Below are 25,684 nucleotides of genomic sequence, written 5' to 3'. Positions count from 1 at the left end.
TTCGGAAGAGAGTTGAGCTCATTGCTCGGCTGGCTCTTCTTGGTTCGTGGAGCTCTTTGTTCTCCGCTTGGTTCCCGGCTTGGTGCGACTCATCGGCCTCATCTTGGAGGTGGTTCTTCGAGATAGCGACACATTGACGGGAAGGATCGGTGCCTCATCTCACGAGCACATGTTCGGAAGCGCGAGAGGATTCGCTGGAGCTCGGGAAGGATCGCAGCTCACGGCGATTGGATCCAGCTCGCTCTCGCTGGAGTCTGGGTCCGAACAGCTTGAAGACCACACGAGGTGGAGAGGTTCGAGATAGGTTCTGGGTTTCAGCTCATCTGTCCCACCGAGCTGGAGTCCGTGATTAAAGGCATCAGCCACCATTTCTTGGGTGTGTGTGTGCGTACGTGTGTCCATGGGCCCGTCTAACAAGTAGGAAACTGTTAAGTGCTTTGTGTGCTGTAAATGATTGCATTGTATTTCATATAGTCGGTATAGTTCTGCTCTTACGTGCTTCCCTAGTTCCCCATTATTATTTATAAATACCCCAATTGTTAAATGTTTTCAGCTCGTCGCGTCGATTCTTTCATTGACTGAGCATTTCATGTGTTGGGAGTTAGAAAGCCATTGGTTTGCCGTAAAAGGGTGAGATTCGGACCGACGGTTCTCAGCGATTTAGCCGCTCGGAATCGCGCACGGGACAGGCTCACTGAAGCGGCTTGTTCCGTACGAGTTCCGTCGAGGGTGGAATACCCCGGTAGTTGGATTACGTGGGTATTTAGGTAAATTGAAGATTGGCAATCCACCCTACCCCACGTGGTCTGCCCATTGGCGTATTTCAGTTCTTGCACAAGGACCCGTCGGCCTCGGAGTTATCCGGGCGGCGATCTATATTCCGGGCGATCGGTTGGGCCGACTCGACTTGCGGCTCCGTCAGAGTGGTCAGCTCGCGGCCGACCCCCCGGCCCGTAGCAATATATATATATATATATATATATATATATATATATATATATATATATATATATATATTGTACATCAGAGGCACCTCCTGACTGTTATGCTGAGCATCGCCACAGATTATGTCTCACACGGTAAAACCGCATCATCTGCACAGAACAACCATCAATGTGCCATCCAGTTGATTGTTCCTGCTAATGCAAACCATTCAACTGGAAGGAAAGTGATGTGATTGGTGGGAAAATCGAAACATGTGGAGTGTGATGAGCACTCCGCCGATCGCCATTGTACACAGTCCTCGACCAAAGCGTCACCTCCAACACAGAGGCCTCGACCCGGTGACTATCCAACAGACAAAGATTATATGGATGTTGACCATCCATTTAATCTTAGGTCACCATCAGTTAAAGTATGTTTAACTGATGATGACCATATATAATCTCTGTTGCAATATATATATATATATATATATATATATATATATATATATATATATATATATATATATATATATATATATATATTCTGGTGTTCTGCTGGAAGGTAGGTTCAGTATTGCCGAAGCAGTTTCTTGGCAAGGGTTATGTTGGGTTGTTTTCCATCGCATTCCCAGTAGTGCAGGAACCACAGGTCCATTTTGAGAATTCCGTTCACGTGTCATTGTATATACCTAAAACCTATATGGGCGTGTAGAGGGGACCTCTGGGGACTAGAAATGCCCGGTTTTCATTCTGGCAACGTGTGCATGACCGTTTTATGGCTAATTTTGTGACTTCAATCTAGTCCGCGATATTATCAAAATCATATTTATTTATCTGTAGACTCCAATACCCAACATAGGGGCACGTGTACGGTATCAAAATGAGCAGAATGACCAACTGCATCATACCAATACCGCTTTGAAGACATATTGTATGTTACTTTTTCATATAGTGGAAAAAACCTAGTAATTTTGTCAAAAAATTATTTCGGGTTAGCATTCGACAACGTGGAATATCATCAATAACTAAAAAAGTTATTATCCGATTGATACAATCGACACACTGAAATAATCCCCGTTCATTACCCTTGAAAATGATACCAAACACATGACATTTTTATAATATATTGGTAGATACCTATACAAACCTAAGGTTACCCCCTTATTTTGTAAATATGGATAACGTGACTAATTCAACAAATATGTGCTTATAACGGGTACATTTCTGTCTTTTTCAGCATCTTCAGATGTGACAGCTGTTCTTCTATGAATAAGACATCAATGATAATAGTTTTCAGATGAATAATCATATATGTATGACATATTGGTTTCTCTTTTCTGTTTCAGAATGAAGAACAAGGCCACGGTGTGTCGCTCCGTCATCGCTAACCTGTTGATGGATGATTGCCCCGGAGTAGTATAGAATGCTTTCTTCGTGCTTGTAGACATTTGCTTTCCTATCTGCACAATGCCTTAACCACTTTCTACCAATGGCTTCTAACACTGACGACCAGACTATTGTACCCACAGTGGTGCTTCCTGTAAAAAAACGCAGGGTTGAAACTAACTGGACAAAGTGTGTCTTCTGTCAAGGTACAGACACTTTATCATGTTCAAGTCAACAAGGCATTCATAAAGTGTATTCATCTCTCCTTGAAAGACTCCTTCACGAATCAACTGACCTTGTGACACGACTAAGAAATGACCTATCATCAGTAGATCATCTGCTCAGTAAACAACCAAAATGGCACAAATGATGCTATGCGTCATTTTCGAACCGAAGCAACATCGACCTCGTCAAGAAGCGCCACTCCGACATGTCCCCTTTTGTAAATACAGACGGTGCAAGCGGCAGCACAAGACCACAGACACGCATAATTGTACCAAAGGTTGACTGGAAAAAGTGTATCTATTGCCAGAGTCGCAAAAGAGACAAGGTACATCAAGTGCAGTCCGATGAGGTGGAAGCAACCATCAAGGGTCATGCCAAATTTGACGAGAACCTGAAGTGGAGGATTGGCGAAAATGATTTGATATCATATGAAGCGCACTATCACCCATCTTGTAAATACAAAGCCAACAGACCTACTGATCCTGATGTAAACTCCAAAATCGACCCTTCACTCGACCAGCTCATACTGATACTGGATGCTGGCTTTAAACGTGGCCATATATACATATGGACTCGGTAGTCGAGAAATATGTGTCACTCATGTCAGTAGACGTAATTCCCGATCCGTCATGCCGAACACATGTCTTAAAACAAAAATTGCAGAGACACTACACTGACAGAATCGTTTTTCGGAAGCAACGACAAGCAAACCAACCACTGCTTTTGATGGCTTCAAGTGCAACCACTGCTGACGCCATTGGTATGCTGATGGAACGGTTTCCAGAAGAATTGGAACCAGATGAGATCAGCCCAGAATCACATTTCCTCTGCTGTCTACATACAGTCACAACAAAACTGAAGGCTGACATGAAAATAGCTGGTGGACACAAGGGCTATGATGACTTGAGCCAAGAAGCAGAAGAAAAATGCATACTGACAAGTGTGTACCCGCTTATGAAGTGGATCATACAGGATGAACTCAACCCTGGCGAGCATTCAGAGCCTGACTGTGATAACAGCCCTAATGATGATATCAGTCCAGCACTTCATCAACGGATCTTAAACGTCTGCCAAGATATCGTCTTTAATGTATCAATGGGTCGCAAGAATACACCGAAGCATATTGTAACAGGATTGTTTGTCCATCACCTGACAAGATCCAAACAATTGATTGAGTATCTACATATGGCTGGGGATAGTATAAGCTATCCAACAGTCAACAGAATAGACTCGTCGATTGCACAATCTCAGATATCAAGGTTCGAGGAGAATGATAACACATTTGTACCAGAAGGTGTCGTTCCAGGGAAATTCGTTCAGTTCGCAGCAGATAATTTTGACATGCAAGAAGAAACCTTGGACGGAAAAGGCACCCTTCACGTCACACAAATGGCAGTATTCCAGCGAGGCCCACCAAAACCACAGAGTAAAAAGGAAACGACGATCGGTAGAAGAACTAGCATTGGCAATATCCCGCCAACATTCCATCATATAACACCATCCGAGGCACCTCCATAGCATGTCCCCCCTCGTTTCAGCCTACCAGTGACAAACACCAGTCTGGACTGTCCAGCATCATGTAGGTCAGAGTGTGAAAAGATTGACCTTGCATGGGTGATGAGTCGTTTGACTGCTGAAGATGCCCAACACATCCCTGCATGGACAGGGTTCAACCAATCACTGGTGAAACCGAGTGAAGATGTAACCACAGTGGGATACCTCCCAATAATCCCAGCGAACTTGACACTGTAATCACTTTTCTACTGAAAAGCAAGGCGATTGCAGCGAAGCTTGGCCAGACAAAAACCGTCATTACATTAGATCAGGCACTGTACCACAAAGCCAAGGAATTGGTTTGGCTCCTTCCAGAAAAGTTGAGCGATGTCATCGTACGAGTTGGGGCATTCCACACAGCTGTAATTTCCTCGGCGTTCTCGGCAGTCACTTTGCACAATCTGGTCTAGCTGACATCTGGATCGAAGCTGGTGTGTACAGCGAGTGTGTTGCACAGAGAATCATGCAAGGGAAATCCTGGAATCACGCTGTTCGCGCACACAAATTAACCATGGAAGCCATGTGGAAAGCACTCTTCCGGACCTTCAAACTATGGCATGATCACAATCAAAAACGCGGTATCGAAGATGCAAACAACTATGCCACTCCAATAGCAACAACGTTCAAGGAGAATGACCATGAGAACATACCTGCGACCGTTCAAGAATTCGTCGAACGTGTCGATGATCTTGTCCAAGACATCAACAAATTCTTTGAAGAGAATGCATCTAATGCTACACTGATGTTCTGGCGGCAGTACATAGATCTGGTGGAAACCCTACTTCTGTTTGTTAGAGCAGACAGAGAAGCTGACTGGACCCTTCATCTGTCAACCTTCAAGAGCATGCTTCCATTCATGATCACGTACGATCATACCAACTACGCACGATGGGGTGTCATATATCTGCTCGACATGTTGCAACTGGAGCAAACCGCCCCTTCTGTATATCAGGAATTCTTGGCAGGAAACTTTGTCGTGAAGGAGTCGACTGGCTATTTTAACCAAATTGCCACAGACCAAGCACTGGAACACGTGAATAAACAGTGTAAAATTGCGGGAGGACTCGTGGGCATAACACGGATCGCGAGTGCCCTAAACCGATGGATGATCACATTCAGTGACCGAGCACGACTGTCGAATGACATTCGCAAGATGGTCGGCATGACTCGCGATCGCTCTTGATGCAAAGGGGACAGGAGCTCTTCAAGAATAAAACGAGACAAAACTGATGTGAAAAAACCGGAAGAGCAAATCGTGCAGTTCAATCCCTTCAATCGTAAAGGTGAAGAACTTGTTTGCATATCAACCAATGATGTTGCCCACGATGACATAAGAGAGGATCTACTAACGGCGCAAAATCGTGGCACAGAGTTGCTCACCAAGTTTGTATCAATCCGTCTACTTCCAGATGCCCCTGAGAAGTTTCACGATGCTATCCCAAAGAACAAATCAAAAACATTCATAAATCTGAACACTGTCAATGTCGTTACGCCGGCTGGTCAGAAAAAGGCCGTAAAAGCAGACCGTGACCTATTCCGAAGGTTGTTAAATGCAGCAAGCAGTAATCGTCAAATAGACCTCAAAGGTCTACGACAACAACATGAACTCTCCCCAGTTCCACTTGCCATTGCGACTCCAGATGAAATGCTGAGACCCACAGAAAAGGCAGATCTGTACCATATACTCTGTGACGACTACAAGGAAAAACTACTTCCAGAAACAGACCGACCAACCTGTGTTATCGTTGATGGAATGGCTGTTGTGCAAGCTTTGGGGAAGCCATCTAATGCAAGAACATTCGGCGATCTAGCTGACTCATTTTGTAACCAAGTCTTCAGTAACCTGAGAGGCACACAAACAAGACTGGACATCGTCTTCGATGACTACCGGCAAAAGTCAATCAAGTCTGGGGCTAGAGTTCAAAGAACAACAAGTAAATGGAAAATACGTCGGATAATTGATGGCCGTAATGTGCGTCTACCTTCTGTCTGGCAGTCATTCATCTCACTGGAGGCAAACAAAGTAAACCTCATTCGGTTTCTGCGTGACCAGCTACTACTTCGAGCGCAAACCGTACCAACCTATCATGAAGTAGTAGTTTCTGGAGGAGATGCCTTTCCTGCTGTATCATCCACAGGTAGGGATGTGCAGCACCTGAACTCAAATCACGAGGAAGCGGACACCAAAATCATCTTGCATGCTCTGGATGCCAGTGTCCAGAATTTCCACAGAGTAGTTGTGTGCACCAGAGACACTGACATTCTCTAGCTTCTGATTCGTCATGAAACTGCTGAAGAAGTCTGGATGAGCAGTGGGACGTCCAAAGACAAACGCTTTATACCAGTGTACACTGTGCGTGAAAATCTGGAACCAGAGGTTGTCCATAACATCCTGAGTTTCCATGCACTTACTGGATCGGATTGCACAAGCCAGTTCTTTGGCTATGGAAAGCGCACGGCATGGAAAACCTACCTGAAGTTTCCCAATCTGCTCAAAGATCTTGGACACAGCCCGGATATCGACACAGACAATATCGAGCTCTTTGTTATCCAGATGTACAGCTCAACCACGAATGTGACTTCTGTCAATGACCTTCGCGCAGAACTATTTCATCGGGTCGATGATCCTGAAAAAGTGCCACCCACTCATGATGCTCCAGCTCTTCATATTCAACGAAGCAACTACCAGGCAATGGTGTGGCTAAATGCAATAGTGCCTATTCCTAGTTTACCACAACCGGAGGAATGTGGGTGGGTATGTCGCGAAGGACAGTCTTTGCAGCCACTGCTCATGAGACTGGATCCAGTCATATCTGTGTGTATGGAACTGCTGACATGCCGCTGCAAAACGAGATGTTCAACGCTTCGCTGCACCTGCAGAAAGCACAACTTGATCTGCAGTGTTGCATGCGGATGCAAACAGGAGTGTAGCAATAGCATTCACTTGCCAGATGAAGATGACTGAATCAGATGAAGATTGAATCTGGATGAACAGAAATTATCAATGCATGCATTGCATTATTATCACAGTCGTTCGATTTGACCACTAAGTGTCGTATGTATATATATATATATATATATATATATATATATATATATATATATATATATATATATATATATATATATATATATATATATATATATATATATATATATATATATATTTGCGTGTATGATCCTAATTTTAAATTTACCAATATAATGTGAATACATTGAAATATACACGTGATTGATGGCAGTACGTATATAATTATGTTATCAACAGCATTGATAAAAATAAGGGGGTAACCTTGAGTTTGTGTAAATCAATGCACATATATTGTGATAGTTTAATATGTGTTTGGTATGATTTTCAAGGGTAATGAACTTGGATTATTTTAGTGTGTCAATTGTAACAATCGGATAATAACTTTTTGAGTTATGTGTAATATTCCACGTTGTCGAAAGCTAAACCGAAATAAATTTTTGACAAAAATACTTGTTTTATTTCACTATATGAAGAACTGAGATACAATAGAACTTCACAAAGTTAGTGCTTTGATGCAAGTAGTCATTCTGCTCATTTTGATACCATACACGTGCCCCTATGTTGGGTATTGGAGTCCACAGATAAATAAATATGATTTTGATAATGTCCCGAATCGCGGAAGAGATTGAAGTCACAAAATTAGCCATAAAACGGTCATGCACACCTTGCCAGAATGAAAACCGGGCATTTCTAGTCCCCAGAGGTCCCCTCTACACATCCATATAGGTTGTAGGTATATACAACGACACATGAACGGAATCAAGAAATATGGCACTTTTCAAGATATGGTTCCCACACTACAGTAGTCAGGGCAGGAATTTGGAATTTGTTCATGGTGGCGGGGATAGCTCACATGCTCTTCGTGAAGGACACAATGGGATCATTAATATCCACCAACAAATTCAGGCATACGGGACGCCAGTTTAGTGTCCATTTCAGGGCTTCGGGGCCTTTGTCTATAGCTCAATGAAGTATTGCTCTCCCCTAAGAGCTGGTGACCCAGCATGCATGACAATACTCTGTCCTTTTTTTAAAATCTGAAGCTCTCAATGTTGTTGGATTTTCCCACGATAAGGTCGAAGCACAAGGTCTGTCGACCGTAAGTCGCAGGTCGGTTGGTGGTCTCTTGTATTAAAACTGTCTCTTTGAGATGAGCTCACTCTGCTCTCTCGACCCTCAGACACACCTCAGCTATTCCAATAACCACCTATAATCATCTTCAACTTAAAAATTCCAGGTTTCTGCATACCTCACCTCTTTTGTTTCTCTCTTCTCACATTTATGGAACCGCCTTCAATGTTGCAATTCCATTTTTCCCTCCAGTGATTCAAGCACCACGATCTCATGTCACCACCTCCCCCCCCAAATCTCTACCTCTGATCTTTTCTACCTAATGAACTCTGTGTAGCCCAACCCTCTTACTCGCAGATTATTGTTCTCTCTCCATCTCCATATATTTCTATCTCTATCTCTATCTCTATCTCTCTCTCTCTCCATTGCCTGATGTATCCAACTGTGGCACCACTGCCCCACTGTCACTACGTTGCCTTTCCCCTCTTGTTCATGATCCCTCCCCTCTCACAAATGAGACAAACATAGAATTGCAAAAAACAAAATCAAAAGCAAAACAAAAGGAAAAGCAAAAAAAGCAAAAAAAACATTTTCAAATTACCAACTCGTCTTCATGAAATTTGGCATCAAACGATTTTTAATGCCTTCCTGGTCAGTCATTTCACCGACATAAAAAAAATTACCTTTTGATGTTAGTCGATGCTTGTGATACATGAGTGGCAGTCTGTTAACAGAAAATCATTGACAACAACTCCTGATGACAATTCGGCACTGACTTGCATGTCTGGGAATCTATCATTAATTATATATTGGTCCCAAGCTTGGGCGGCTCCATGCGATATTCCAAGGCCTAAGCCGGCCAGTCATGACCGAACATCATCTCGCCACTCCAAGGCTGTGGGTTCTCCTCTGCTGGAGTGCACTGTGTGTGTGCCTCACCATGCAGTTTGTTCCAATGATAATCTTGGTACACACACTGTATGTGTATTATGTGTTCATGTGAATGGTGCTGGGAACATCTATTACCATGGCGACTGCACGTTTGTACTGCTCGTGCATGCATGTTTGAAAATCTTTCATGTGAGGATTTTACCTTCTCCCATAACCTTTCTGATGTAACAACCATGATTGTCATGGATGGTTTCTCCAGATATCCATTGCTGTTGAAAGACAAATCTCGACCATTCCAGGTGATGTTCTGAAGGTACCTGTTGAGACACATTGCAGAAATCATGGAAAATGGTGCTTCGTGGGCATATCATCTACATTATTCTTTAATTCATCATCGTTATTGTACCATATTCTTTACAGAGCTACTCTTCGTGAATGAAAGTATGGGGTCTTTAACGTTCATCAACAACCAGTTCTGGCAGAGGGATCCTCCTGCTTAACATCCTCCTGATGGATGGCCTCGCCCAGCTTGTGAAACACCACGGTGGTAATTTATAGCTTGGTGGAGATTTGAACACAGGCTAGACAGATCAGAAACGAGTGCAAATGCCTTTAAGCTATCCTGCCAGGATGTGCAGGCATATAATTAAGTTAGATATCAATGGCAACTATTAATCAAAATGCATACTCTCAGGCCCTTACAAGATGATGAACTTTCACCAGGAACACGACACAAATTTCCCGAAAATTAAACGTGACATTTAATTTCATAAACAACATGTAGGTCCATGGAAGAGAGGTTGTTTTTACTGCTCATTTGCCTAGGTGAGTAACAAATCATTTCAATGCTCGTTTTGGTTCCATTGCTATGCCCAGTTGCTGTTGTCAAATGTACAAGGAACCCATGTGGCTGAGCATCACAAAAACATGGCAGTGGAAATGCAGAGAATAGATCTCCTTTGACCGCTGAGCCGCTCTCGGGATCCAAATTGCACTGTTTGGCAATAAAGGAAGGAATTTTGGCAAATTTCACCGCCTGCAATAAATCTCAAACATAGATATGAGAGGACCGCGCCGTTTTCCGTCATGGCTCGAGCAATTAGATTTGAGAGTTTTTCATTGGTCTTTAAAAGGATGCACCTACCTTCACAGCTTGTCGTTGGTGTTAAGGGAAAAGGGTTTTTATTTTCCAGACACCAGTGTGTCATTTTGTTTACCATTTGGATTGATGAAATTCCATTAATGGTCATGACGTTTGTGTGACACACACACACACACACACACACACACACACACACACACACACACACACACACACACACACACACACACACACACACACACACACACACACACACACACACACACACACACACACACACACACACAGACATACACACACACACACACGTTGGTGCAGAGGTAGTGCATTTACCTCTGAGTTCCTTACTCGACTACAAATTACCAGATTGGTGCTCCACAGACAGAGTGTTGCATCACAAAGTGCTATGTCCCTCTGGGTGTCTCGTTAAGTTGGGTGTCCGATCTAATAGCATTAGTTGGTGGACGCTCAAGATCCCTCAGTGTATTCTATGAAGAGTAAGCGAGTTATCGCCGACACCCTGAACAAATTACAAATTCCTGCCGCAATTACCTTCAGTGGAATGACAAGCTTGGCCAGCCAGTTCGTGAAAGACTTAGGCCAAAAACATTTTCCCCAGCAGACACCACAGAAAGGTGGCAATGATTTGTGCCACTAAGGAAGTGGACCGTTGGTTTGAACATAGTTTAATTTAATGAGGTCTGCACACATAAATACTCACTTATTAATATTGTATGATGACAAAATCTAAATGTTAATTTGTGTTTTGTTAACAGTTGGTAGGAAAATGTATGAAAGGTTAATGTATTTTAATTATATTGCTTTATGTATCAAATATAGATTTGTATTTACCTTCAGAGTCCCACAGAGCATTTTTGAGGTGGTATCAGGATTACTTGTTGCACAACTAATCTGGAATGGCACTCGGTAGAGCGCATACCTCCGCCAGGCTGATCAGTTTACGTTTTGTATCCCACTGATGGGTTGGATCTACATCTGGACCATAACCAAAATGTAATCGCCTTCTTGTTGTCACCCACCCAACTTAGCCACAAAGTTTCATCCAAATCAGTCCAAAACTTTTTGAGATATCGCGTTATATGTCGTTTTCGGCCCTATCGCTAAATGGTGAGGGATCACTTGAAAAATTCTCTTATCCAGATCCTGATCTTCAATAAAATCGACTCATTTCATCCTTGTCACACACACCCAACCTGCCCACTAAGTTTCATCCGAATCTGTCCATGAAAGTGACGTCAGCATCAACAGTACAGCACATCTAAAGTTATTATGACGCCTATTTGCAGATTAGGAAGAACTAAGCATTTTTACCCTTTGCTTTGCTGTTAAATTTAATCTAAAAGCCAACAACATGTTGTACTTCACAAACATTCTGCTCTATTCACTCCATCATTTGCCATCTTCTTGGAAGTCAGCTAACATCACCTCCATCAACCATCCTCACTGCTTATATCTGTAGGTGGCATGAGAAAAACAATAACTTCCACTTTGCTGCGAAGCTCGGTGTCAGATTCTTTGGTTTGAGCCTCCTTTGAAAATGAGTGAAATGAAACATTTTGAAATTTTAAAAATTATTCTCACTCAGATTTCAACATCACCGTAATGCATGTTGTTAAGCTGTTTAACCTTTCTTTAGATAAGAAGATCTTCAGCCTGGTTTTGGACTTTTTAGCTGTTAGTGACTGATGTGAGTGACTGTGACTGATGAATCTCTGGTCTGATAATCATGACTACGTTACAATCTCACAATCACAGAAAAATAACACGATACCTGTGTCAACCCACCAACTCGTGCACTATGCTCAAATTACTTTAGCATCGTTTTCTCTAACGTTAGGGGTTTCCGGTCTAATTTTATTTTTGTTCAATCATAAATTCGTATCAATTCACCTGGTCTGCTGGCTTTGTCAGAAAGTACATTGGATAATGACGTCTCTTGCGAGTCTTTTGCAATACCTTGTTACATCTTTTATCGACTTGATCATCCTCCATCTCATGGCATTGGTATTTAATGTCAAAAACCCTTTGCCTGTTGCTCATGAAAACTCCTTCGAATGTAGCACTCATGAGTTTATGTGTTTTCGTCTTACTCTCCTCTATTCCACAACATATCTGTTTTTTCTGTATCGTTCACCTTCATCCTCCTCCTGTGCAGTGCCAGATGCCATCTTGGACAGCATTGATCGTGCTATGTTATCGCATCCTTCAGCTCGGATCATCTCGTATTTGGTGACTTCAACATTCACCACAAGGAATGGCTGATATATTCTCATGATAGTGACCCTTCTGACATTGAAAGTTATCATTTTTCTGTTTCTCAAAATCTCACCCAAGTTATAGCATCTCCAACTCATATCCCTGATCGTGATTCTGATGGAAGGTACTTATTTGATCTCTTCATGTGTTTCAACCCAGATGAATGCGTCGCCAAGGTTTTACCTCTAATTGGTAACTTGGATCACTCAAATGTTTCTGTGAATCTGTCATAATCATCAACCACAAAGCCTGGTGTTGGCTCAGTGGTTAGGGTGGCGGCTTAGAATACTTGGGTCCTGAGTTCAAGCCCTGTCGGCTGCTGAATTAATACACCTGGGGGTTGACTCAGCCTGTCATCCTTCCAAGGTTGGCGAAATGAGTACCAGTTCCAGTGTGTGTACTGGTAGAGGGGCACTGCATCAGCGGCACAGTCGTGCTTCAAGAAATTATAGCTACCCTGGCAGATAAGCTGCCATGTGACCACCACCACCACCATCAACCACAAGCACATTCCATGCTTTTTACTGCACTGCTATTCATTTGAGGAAGGCTGATTTGGACGGATTTCATTCTTTTCTGATTGTTATGCCATGGGCATCTGCTTTCAGACTGGGTCCAGCTTTGGCGACTGAGGAAATATTCCAATGGATTCACTTTTTCTTTTTAATCTACTTATTGTGGGGACATGATTTCATGCTTTCACTGGCTATGAACAATGGTGCATCACCACTGCTACTGAGTTTGGGGGCACTGTTGAAGCAATGCCCCTATTACCAGTACACTGGTACTCATTTTGCCAACCTCGGAAGGATAACAGGTGTTAACACCCCACCTGGTGCTAATTCAGCATCCAACAGGGCTTGAACTCAGGACCCTAAGATCCCAAGCCCACCACCCTGACCACAAAGCCAACACCAGGATTTATATTGGCATTGAGAACAATATTCCTTCACGTACCTATTAGAGAAAGACTCGTTCTCAACCCTAGTTCACTCCTTCTTGTGTGGCAGCAATTGCTCATCGTAATCATTTTTTCAAGCAATAGCATTTGCTGGGGACCTTTGATTCAAAAAGCCAGTTTTGTGAAGGTTGTAGTCATTGAAAGAGAGTTTTTGAGGATGCCAAGCAGCAACATGGAGATTTTGTTGCTGGTTCTATTACGACTCAGCGGCTTGGCTCTTGAGACTTGGTGGATCGTCAACAGTGTTCTTAACTGCAACAAGTCCTCTATACCTCCTCTCTTTCAGGGTCCTGATGTTCTTACCTCCCTTTTAGATCGGGCCAATCTTTTTGCAGAGCAATTTGCCTCTAATTCCTCAGTTAATGATGACAGACATTCCTTTCCTGCTTTTCCATGTCACACAGATAAGGTTATTTCTGTGCCCCCCTTGTCATTCCAAAGAATGTTGCCAGAATTATTCATTCCTTGGATGGTTCAAAAGATACTGGTCCTGATGGGATTCCTGTAGTTGTACTGCAAAGGTGTTGCCCTGAACTTGTACCAATACTTGCCAAGCTATACTCGTATAATATGTGCTTGGCCGATTCAGTGTTTCCATCATCATGGAAAGTTACTTCCATTGTCCCTGCATTTAAGGGAGTCAGTGAGCATTCTCTGGCTACTAATTATCATCCCATTAGTTTTCTTCCTTTGATTTGTAAGATATTTGAATGCTTTATCAATTATAAGCTTATTTGTCACTTTGAGGACAATGAACTTCATATTGACTGCCAGTATGGCTTTCACCATTCCAGGTTGACTGGTGACTCACTCTTCCTCATTAATGATCATTTTAACAGGGTCTTAGATTTTAGGGGTATGACCCATTAAGTCGATTTGGATATTTGAAAGGCTTTTGATAAGGTGTCACATAAGGGACTACTGTGCAAGCCTCAGTCGTATGATGTGTCGCCGAGTGGAATGGTGTCCATAATTTCTGCTTTCCTTTCCAACCGAAAGTTGAAGGTGGTCCTTGATACTCAATCGTCCCCTCTTTGCTCTGGAAATTAGGTGTTCCCCAAGATTATGTTCTTCATCCTACTCTCTTTCTGGTATATATCAATGACTTGGCTGATAACGTTTTATCCCAGCTCGCCATGTATACTGATGATTCCACACTCTACTATGTATCCCCTCATTCAATAACGCTTCTTGTAGTGAGGTTTGTGCCTCACTAAGCAATGATTTAGAGAATGTGTTGAAGTGGGGTAACGATTGGCTGGTAACCTTCAATGCAAAGAAGACTAAATTGCTGCCCTGTCCTGTTGGAGAGACTTATTTTCCTCCTTTGCACATGGGTCCTTTGATCTTGCTGGAAGTATCAGATTGAGATCAGACTTGGTCGTGATATCTCCCCTAAATTTACCTGGGAGAAGAATATATCAGGAATTGCAAAGAATGCTTCTTTGCGAGTTGGTTGTCTCCATCAAGCCCAGAAATATCTACCTCCGGATGCTTTCCTCTATTTGTATCACATAAATATAACCCCCTTATAGAGTACTATTGCCACATTTTGGCTGGAGCACCAGCCTGTCATCTGTTCTTATTAGACAGGCTCCAGAAGCGTGTAGTCAATTTGGTTGGAGTAGAGCTCGGCTGTTCTCCACAAGCACTTTCACATCGTTGGTCTGTTGCTGCTCTAACTTTGTTTTACAGATATTTTGATGGTAATTGCTTGACTGCTCTTTCCAACTTGATACCTTCTGTCAGGGTCTTTGGTCGGGAGACTTGTCTCATCACTTCACACGTAGACACTCTGGCCATACCTATGTGTAGAACAAATAAAAGTGCTATGCCAGTAGCTTTTTTCCATGTGCTGCATCAATTTCAAATTATTTGCTGGTCACATTCTTCCCCACATCTTATGATCCATTTTCTTTCAAGAAAAACTATAAATTTCTCCCTCCCTCATCTTTGATCATTCTTCTTTTCTTCTTTTTTAGCCATACAAAAATTAGTGGCTCTCAGCCTCGTTTTAGGCAAATTTCAATAAAGAAGATAAATAATAATAAAAATATATAATCGGTAATAATGGCTAATAATGGTAAAAAAAAAAGATTTAAAAAATCAGTTGGTGATATACAACACACATTTACAAACATAGAATTGGGGTCTTCCCCCCACACTGACCCCCTCCCAGAGATATGCTACCCTGACAGAAACCATACTTGGTGTACTCTGAGGAAGCATGCAAAATTTGGTTGATTTTGTTCAGTAGTCCCTTTCGTTTTTGAAGCATATATAAACAAACAAATATACAAATTCACTTTTAAAGTCATAGATTTCCTCCTGAACATTGCTGAGTATGGTTTTACTGTGATCAGTGTACTCCTACCAATACCATTAACATTATCACACTATTAAAGTTACAAATCGAAGAGGTCATTTGGTCTATCACACTCATATGTCACGTCCACAATACATTTAATCAATTTGCAAGGTCGATGCAACCATGTTGGCACAAGGCCTCTTCTTAATGTAAAAGATACCATGGGATCTCACAAATCTATACGAGGGCAGATGGGATGACATACTTACTGCTCTCTCGGAGGGAGTTCCAACGCTTCCTTCTGGCAATCTACCAGATTGACATTTATCGTTGAATTTATCTCCAATTACCAAGTGACGACCGATACACGCAGCTCAAGACGTTGTGATGCTACCAAATGAGCTATCCTATACCAAACCCTCTTTCTCCTCTCCCTTTGAGATGCTTTGATAACTTAATTACAGTATACTCAACTCTAAACTGCTATTTGTAACCTCTCGAGTCTTGGTAATTTCATATCATGGACAAGGTCTGTGATTAAAAGGCCAAGTTCAGAAAAAAAAACTCAATAACTTTACACTTTACGATCGTATAAATTTTAATTATTGAAAGTTTGTCAAAGCTCCCATTCAGATGTCAAAGTAGAAACAAACTCTGCATCACATTACATTGATGGTGACCAAAGACCATGAAGGACAACTGGGGTTAGCATGAGCCAATTCACATGATCTCCAGCTTACATTATATAAGTCAATGTCTTTTCCCACTATTATTTTTGAACTGCAGACATTATTCAATAATAGACATGATATGGATTTATCATCATCATCATCATCATCATCATCATCATCATCATCATCAGCAGCAGCAGCCTTATTAGCATCCTCAGCATAATCAGCCTGTTTTTAGTCCACTGCAGGATGAAAGCCTGTGTCAACTCTTGAGGGTATTGGTATAGTGCACATGCTTGCCAAGTGTGAGTTGGCTAGAGAGTTTGGGTGGGAATTTGTAATTTGTTGTCATGTACGTGAAACGCCAGAGTGGGAGTTTACAGCTGAGTGGGGATTCAAACCCAGGCAAGAGAGCTCAAACGGGGGGAATGCACATCCTGCCAGGCAATAATAATACAGAGTGTCTCTCCCCAAAAGAGGAAACTACTGTAGCCACTTTTACCATCAATCATTGCATTCTTCTCTTTGACAAACTCCCAAAAGATACCTCTCACACATCACTGATTTGAAGAACTAGAAACACCCGCACCCTTCGGTAACAGCCTGAGGGGGGAGGTGTGGGGATAGTCGGGGAGATGGGGCAAATACATTTTGTGCTGTGGCTAATAATCCCCCTGTCTGCAGCAGGAGTCAATAAACCATTTGCACTGTGGCAACGTGTAGAGTTGTAAATCGTGTCATCTCTCCCAACCCCTCCCCCCCCGCCCCCCACGTAGGAGGAGAGGATTTTTTGTGCCCAGGGCCTAACTCTGGGTACTACCAACACGCATGCAAAATTTGGTGGAGATCGGGAAAAAATCGTAAGTCATCTCCCAGCTCTTTGAGGTTCATCAGCTTGCTGCTAGTTCTCTGTAAAACAATGGAGTATGGGATTTTAACCCTGGATCCAGAATCATGTGTGAGCAAAACACTCACATCGGAATGTGTAACAGGACAACCAGGTTAGTTGTTTGTTTAATCCAGCTTCACCTTCATCAGACAGGACAATGCAGACATAGCGCATTCAAATACCTGTGATCTGTCAAGTCTGGATTCAATTCCCGACCAGACCATAATCTGTCATATTGGTGCGTCGCAGGAATGTTGCATCACCAAGCACTTCCTCCCTCGGATGGACGTTAAGCCAGGTTTCCCATCTGCTTGCAATAGCCGGTGGACGTTAAAGATCCCATCCTAAATGACAAACATCATGGGTCAGAATTGGGGACGACGAGAGATGGCGGTGTACTGCATGCTTGAAGCCATGGAGGGAAGAGAGACAGAACAGTCTCTGGAAGGCAGTTCCATAGACGAGAAGTGAGGAATAAAACAGCTGAGGTGCATAGTCAGCCTGGATTATGGAAGTTTAACCAGGAGAGCATGACTGGAAGAACACTTGCATCCTGGAATTTCTGAGGAGGGCCAGAGGGCTGCGAGAGCAGAGGGAGCAATGTTGGGGAATAGGTGGGGAAAAAACAGAGACCACTGACCCACCTGTAATGTGAGAGTACCAGTCCTTGTGCTTCAGCCTCATCATGGGAGATTCCAATAATTTTGAGAGCTTTAGATTCCACAGAATCCAGGAGAGACAATTTGGTCTTTCGAGAAGTGTGGATGAGTTGCTAATGTCGCCGGCACCATGAACAGATTACAAATTCCCACCAAAATCAACTCCAGTTGAACATCAGGCCTGGCCAGCTAGTTCATGAAAGGCTTGGGTAATCTATCTCCTGCAGCAGACACCACACAAGGTGGGATTAATTGGTGCCATTAAAGAAGTTGTAGTAGTTAATTCAGACTTTTCTCTGAATTATTTTTCTTTACAGATAATGAGACTCACATACCCTATTGCAATAATTAAATGAAAATCACCCTCTCTCTCTGCAATGAAAGCATGAGAGCTTCTTTCATGCTACGATTTACCCTTCATTAACATGATTGTGAAAGTAGAAGCATTCTCTGCTGTCAAACAGTGCTGGGCCCATTTCCACTTGAGGGTATCGGGTTTGGGGGGGGGGGGCTCCAATGTGCAATTGACCAGCATATATTTGCAGGTGTTTTCCAGCACTGGCCATTGTACTCGGATCGGTCGATTGTACTGATCAGCACCACCCCTTGTCAGTAAATAGAATTAACTTGTTTTTGTGTTGGCCTTCATGCCTCTTTAAGCATGGGTGGATCGATGCTGCTCCACTGAAGAATTTCAGAACTGTATGCGAGAGAAACATATCATGTGGACACGTGTGCAAAGCACCTGTGTATTTTGGTGCCGCATACCGAAACAGCACAATTAAATATGCCTTGGTTGCTTCGCTTTTGCGAAGAAGAGATTGCAGTTCAGTGCCAATTTGGCTTAATTTTGGCACAGGGAGTTTTTGGGCTGTGTCATGGAGACAAGACCTTAGGACCCACCTCAAAGGCAGTCCATGTATTTTCCTTTTTCATTGCAGGTTAGGTTAGGTATGGGAGCATGCGCCGGAGCAGCGCGTTGCTGCATCCACTTTCCATCAGTACAACAGGGACCTCCGTCTGGCCATCCAACAGGCAGATGCCTGGCCCATCCCTATCTCCTTGAGATGCCGATGAACCTGTTACAACTACGAGGCTTGTAGTCATCCTGTTGACCTCCTCCACTCATGAGGCTCCCTCACTGAGAGAATATGGTGAGCAGGATCAGCGTCAGGAAATCGAGCCACATGTCCATATAGCCGCAGTTGACGCTCACGGACTATACAGGTAACCAATCTCATTTGAGTCTCTCTCAGCAACTGCTCGTTGGACACAAAGTCTGACCAGTGAGAGCCAAGGATTCTCTGAAGAGACTTGATACCAAAGGAATTTAGTCTCGATCTCAGAACCTTTGTCAGAGTCCGTCTCACATCCGTATAGCAAGACTGGAAGCATCAAGGACCTGAAGACTTGGACTTTTATCCTCCTGCATGCGAGACTCATTGAAGAGCAAGGTACAACTGACTGCGACAAACATAAAGGGAATGAAGGAAAAGGATAAGAGGAAAGAGAGGAGGGACGAAACAAATGGTAATGGGGGTAACAAAGATCATGGGTCAAAATTTGGAGATGTCAAGAGATGGACATGTATTGCTTGCTTGACGATGTGGAAGGAAGAGAGACAGAACAGTCTCTGGAAGGCAGTTCCATAGATTGGAGAAGTGAGGAATAAAACAGTTGAAGTGTGCAGTCAGCCTGGATTATGGAAGTTTAACCAGTAGGGCGTTACTGGAAGAACATGTGCATCCTGGAATTGATGAGGTGGACCAGAGGACTACGGGAATAGAGGGAGCAATGTTTGGGAATAGGTGGTAAAAAAAAAACAGACCACTTTCCTGCTGCAATGTGAGAACACCAGATACTGTGCTTCAGCCTCATCATTGGAGATTCTAATAATATTGAGAGCTTTAGATTCCACAGAATCCAGGAGAGCCAAACGTGTTGCTGAGTTCCACTCCCAAGAGGAGAGCAATACGGTACTCTATTGAGCTACGGATAAAGGCCTTGCAGACTGTGAGTAGTTCTAATTTCCCAAAGAAAGACTTGGATTGACAGAGGATGCTCATTCTATGGTTAGTTTTGGAGGTTAGCATAGCTTTGCTATGTGATTGGCCCAGGAAAGGTCATGGTTGATGATGAGACCAAGAAGTTCAAGAGACTGGACCTCTTCCACTACAGTGGATGATCAAGGTCCTTCTGGAGTGATAAGGTGAGACTGTGGGGCATGCCAGAATTGAAGGACATGGAGAGGGAAAGAGGGAGAGGGAAAGAGGGAAAGAGGGAAAGAGGGAAAGAGGGAAAGAGGGAAAGAGGGAAAGAGGGAAAGAGGGAAAGAGGGAAAGAGGGAGAGAGAGAGAGAGACTGTCTGCCGAGTTTTGTGAAATATGGACCCTCTGTGTACTTTTATATTTTATCTTGTTGATGTTTGTTTTGCTCCAGGTGTAGAGAAGACATTCACCCACTCCAACACTATAGTCTCCACCACCACTGGACCTCTGGCTCTCCTTACTGAACTCATCATGCCTCTCCCAATGGGAAGTGGTGGAGAGTGGGAGAAGGGAGTGTGGGGGAGTGGTGGTGGATAATATGTAGCACATGAAAATCTGTGATGTCAGCACATTTCACAATCTTCATCTGATGTTACACCTGAATTTGCAGATGTTTTCAGCATAGCATCGAGTTTTGCTGCCATATTTTCCTTTCTCATCCTCTTTTCTAATGTGCATCACCACTCCTGCCTGTTCTTTAGGTTCACGAAAAAATATTTTCACGAAAAAAATAAGTGAACACTATATTCGTTGTGTGTCTGTCTGTCTGTCTGTCTGTCTGTCTGTCTGTATGTCTGTATGTCTGTCTGTATGTCTGTATGTCTGTATGTCTGTATGTCTGTATGTCTGTATGTCTGTATGTCTGTATGTCTGTATGTCTGTCTGTCTGTCTGTCTGTCTGTCTGTCTGTCTGTATGTCTGTATGTCTGTATGTCTGTATGTCTGTATGTCTGTCTGTATGTATGTCTGTCTGTCCCGAGCATAGCTCTGTGGGTTTTGATCCGATCCTGACAAAATTTTGGTGGGAGGTTTATGTCATGATCTAGTTGTGTTTTTCTGAAAATGGGCATGGTGCGCCCATTATGGGTGGAGCCACGCCCCAAAAACATGTGTTTTTAGGGGGTAGCCAATTTCAATTTGCATCTTCTCCGAGGGGGTTTGTCGAATCTGACAGAGGTTTCAGTATTTGGTTAGCCCAATGGCACCTGCATAGCCCCACGGAGCTCGATTTTTCATTTTCGTCCCAAGGTCAAGGTCACAAGGTCACGAACTTCGAAAATTGCGAATTTTGACGTAAAAAATTTTCTTCTCCGAGGGGTTTGTCAAATCTGGCAGGAGTTTCAGTATTTGGTTATCCCAATGGCAACTGCATAGCCCCATGGAGCTCGATTTTTCATTTTCATCCCAAGGTCAAGGTCACAAGGTCACAAGGTCACAAGGTCACAAACTTAGAAAATTGCGATTTTGAAATAAAAATCCATCTTCTCCGAGGGGTTTGTCGAATCTGGCAGTGGTTTCGGTATTTGGTTAGCCCAATGGCACCTGCATAGCCCCACGGAGCTCGATTTTACATTTTTGTCCCAAGGTCAAGGTCACAAGGTCACAAACTTAGAAAATTTCGAATTTTGACATAAAAAATCATACGACCGCCAAAACTTTGAGAGCGAGGATGACAATATTTTTTACGCATAATCTTGAGGTCATTCCCCACGTAAAGTCTTGAAACCATTTTGCTCTATCTCGAACACCTTGCCCAGGGCGCCCCCTTCAAGTTTGTTTTTATGCTGATTTCATCAAAGTATGGATAATCCAATGAGTGCGAAATGCCATATAGCCGATATGACGTTATATTGTTCCTGGAATGTTCCAGAGGAAGTTTTGCACCAAAGGTCATAATCCTTGACCTTTGACCTTAAAAGGTCACAAAGGTCAAATTTTCAAAGTTGTGGGAATCGAACCGGGTTTTCGACCTTCTTCGACGAACTAACTCCATTAAGCTATAGCACGTATCCTGTTTCCTTATTTTAATGTCCACAACATTGTTTTGTGACCTTTAAAGGTTATGCAAAGGTCAAATTTTGAAAATTGTTGAACGAAACCGGGTTTTCGTCATTTTGCAGCGAATAACCTGTCACTCGTACCACATCATGTTGATCATTTTTTATCACTTGATCAAACATTATCACATTGTCTCATCCTTGACTTCTGAAACAATCTACATCGTCAAATACCGCTCGTGAACCATCGTCGTCTTCAGACTTGTCTTAACTACATTTATTTGGAAAATATTTTCTGTTGTTTTGATTTTCCCTGTTTTTAGGGCCACATCTTCTGGAGGCCTCATTGCTCATGTCTCTAACTACTGATGTCATGTGTTGTCTTCATTCGTGAGGCCTCTCCAGAGGGATTTCTCCATTGACTCAATGTATCTGTTTGTTTGTCTGGCTGATTACTCAGAAACGCTTAGACTTGAAACATACATTTTGTACCCTACTTCTATTTGGGTTGAGGAAGTGTGTGTGTGTGTGTGTGTGTGTGTGTGTGTGTGTGTGTGTGTGTGTGTGTGTGTGTCTTAAATATGCACTCCTAAACCACTGGATGGAAGGAGTTTAAATTTCGTGGTTGTAATTTAGGTGTGCCAGGAAAAGTTTCAGACGTTAAAACATTCATAATCACGGGGGATTGTAAAGGAGGAGGGGTGCAAATTCTCTATGTGAACGTGCATCATGTAGGGCTGCAACTGGTGGGTTAGTGTATTACAAGGCCCAGCGGTTTACAGGATTATAATAGTATCTCTGTATGACAAACCTTTTACTGGAGAATGAAAAACTACTTGGCGAATTTACAATTTACATACATGGACAAGTACTCTGTATTTTATACAGTCCTAAACCAATAGACAAAATAAGTTGAAAGATGATGTTTGTACTCTGGGACTTGGGTGTGCATGGGATTATGGGAATGTTCTACGAAGTTGGGATAATGGCCATGTCAAACTCAGATTATTATTTTGATGTGAAAGTGGGGAATCATCATAAGAAGTGGGTGCGTTATCATACCTGCTAATGCACTAATACACTCACTGCTCGACAAAATAACTTGAACATTGGATGATTCTCATAAAAAAACCTCCCAGAAATATACAAATCATCTTAAAATACACAACTTCTCTGTGTTATAGTATAATGAAATCTATAGTCATCACACAGTGGTGAGAAAAAGTTTGTGAACCCTTTTGAATTTTCTGTATTTCTGAATAAATTTGACCGAAAATGTGATCAGATCTTCATGTAAGATAAAGAGAACCTGATTAAACAAATAGATAGCACACAAAAAAAATCAACTTTTTCATTTATTTATTGAGCAAAATGATCCAACATTCAATTTGTCAGAAAATAGTATGTGAACCTTTACATTCAGTAACTGGTGACACCCCCTTGAGCAGCAATAACTTCAACCAAACGTTTCCTGTAACTCTTGATCAGTTCTGCTCATCGGTTTGAAGGAATTTTGCCCTATTCCTCCTTACAGAACTGCTTCAACGAAGAGATATTTGTGGGCTTTCTTGCATGAACAGCTCGCTTCAGGTTCTGCCACAAAATTTCAATTGGGTTAAGGTCTGGACTTTGACTTGGTCGTTACAAAACACAAAATCTCTTCTACTCCAGCCATTCTGTTGTAGATTTACTTATGTGTTTAGGATTGTTGTCTTGCTGCATGGCCCACTTTCAGTTAAGCTTCAGCTCACGGACGGATGCCCTGACCTACTCCTGTATAATTTGCTGGTACAATCCAGAATTCAAGGTTATGTCAATGATGGCAAGTGCTCAAGGTCCTGAGGCAGCAAAGCAGCCACAAACCATGATACTCCCACCACCGTGCTTCACGTTTAGGATGAAGTTCTTATGTTGGAATGTAGTTTCGTTTTCACCAAACATAACGTTTCACATTTAAGCCAAAAAGTTCCACTTTTGACTCATCTGTCCACAGAACATTCTTCCAATAGCCTTCTGGATCATCCAGGTGGTCTCTGGCAAACTTGAGACGGGTGACAATGTTGTTCTTGGAGAGCAGTGGTTTCCTCCTCACTATCCTCCCATTCACACCATTCTTGTTCAGCGTTTTCATGATGGTAGACTTATGAACACTGACATTAGCCAATGCAAGAGAGGCCTGCAGGTCCTCACACATTACCCTGGGGTTCTTTGTGACCTGGATTATTGTATGCCGTGCTCTTGGAGTGATTTTCGTTGGACGACCACTCCTGGAAAGAGTAACAATGGTGTTGAATTTTTTCCATTTGTACACTATCTGCCTGACAGTGGAGTGGTGGAACCCAACATCTTTAGAAATGGTTTTGTAACCCTTTCCATACCGATGAGCATTAACAACTCTTTTTCTGAGGTCCTCAGAAATCTCTTTTGATCGAGGCATGACACGCTTCCACAAACTCAGAGATGCCAACTTTTGGAAAATCAGAATTAGGGAGGATTTGTAACCGACACCAAATAATGTGCGCGAAGCGCACATCTCGAGCGCGGAGCGCTCGACCCTTGCGGAGGGGTCCAGGGCCCGCCTTAGGGCCCTGGAAGCTCTGGGGTTCGAGACGCTCTCTAGTGCCCTCTGAGCCCTATTTTGGAGCATTTAACATGTTAAGAATTCCCACTTTTTGAACAAAAAAAGGGGAAAATTGTGCACTTTTTAATGTTACATGTATGTTAATATTAGTAAGTTAGGGGACAATCAAAGATTAACAAAAAGCACAAAATAAGCAATATTTTTCTTACCTTACTGGCTGGTACTACTGCTGCTTGCTTTTTCCATGGCAGCTTTGCTGAGTGACAGCTGTGTGGCTCTTTTAGCCCTTCTGATTATGTCTTTGCTGTATTCTCTCTGGTAGCAAGGGGTGCTATGAGCTAGTTTTTCAATTAAGAGAGCTTCCAGGGTTTTGACACTCAAATTGGGACAAAATTCAGTATGATTCTTCCGTACAAGACTGAGTGCCCGCTCACATGATGCGTTCGAATGAGGAATGACCAAGATTCCCTTCATCACTTTGCTCAAACTAGGATACTTCTTGGCACCAGTGCAGGGATCTGTGAGCTGTGAAATCCGATGCCACTGCTCATCCACTCTCACTGTCTCAGTAGCAATTGTAGCTATGGAGGCATCTGCCTGGTAGTGAGCGAATTCACTCTCAAGACTGTCTATGTCACTATCACCGCTACTGAACAGACAGGGGAATTTCTTGATGAAAAACTCCACACAGTCAAACGCCACTTCTTGGTGTAGCTTAACATCCAGCACCTGAGCATTCTTGGCTAATTCATCATCTAGCGGCCAGGTTTTGAAGATGTAATTGCAGGCTTTCACATAATATGAGCGAACTGCACTGAAGAAACCTTGGATGTCTGACTCACTCAGAGTGAAGGTGGATTTCTTGAGACTCCTTTGTTCCCTTATATACAGTTTGGCATCGTTCCCAATCATGAGGTCCTCATCATTCTTCTGATGATTTCTGTCAGAGAAGGGTACATTTACCAGAGCAACCGATGACACTGATGGTTTCAAAAACCGTACGAAGATATCTTTCAGAAGACCATTCAATTCTCTGTGCAGGAGATGAATACAGGGTTCGTCTCTTTGGAGCAGAAGATTCCCCTTCTCAAAAAGCTTGTTAGCATA

At 42.7% G+C, this 25,684-nt stretch overlaps 1 protein-coding gene across 3 annotated transcripts in view; it reads right to left on the bottom strand.

Moving 5' to 3' along the window:
* Nucleotides 1-25,684, bottom strand: part of GRIN2C (glutamate ionotropic receptor NMDA type subunit 2C) — a 316,497-nt gene that overhangs the window by 114,420 nt on the left and 176,393 nt on the right. For all 3 annotated transcript variants that reach the window (XM_085856958.1, XM_085856960.1, XM_085856959.1), the window contains one exon: nucleotides 9,287-9,401. In XM_085856958.1, the coding sequence (XP_085713084.1) occupies nucleotides 9,287-9,401 (115 nt within the window). The remainder of the gene's footprint in view (nucleotides 1-9,286; nucleotides 9,402-25,684) is intronic.

The sequence above is a fragment of the Eptatretus burgeri genome, chromosome 15, assembly GCF_056783735.1.
Source record: "Eptatretus burgeri isolate ZD-2024b chromosome 15, Ebu_testis_v1, whole genome shotgun sequence".
Lineage (NCBI taxonomy): Eukaryota > Metazoa > Chordata > Myxini > Myxiniformes > Myxinidae > Eptatretus > Eptatretus burgeri.
This window is presented reverse-complemented; position numbering and strand designations above follow the sequence as displayed.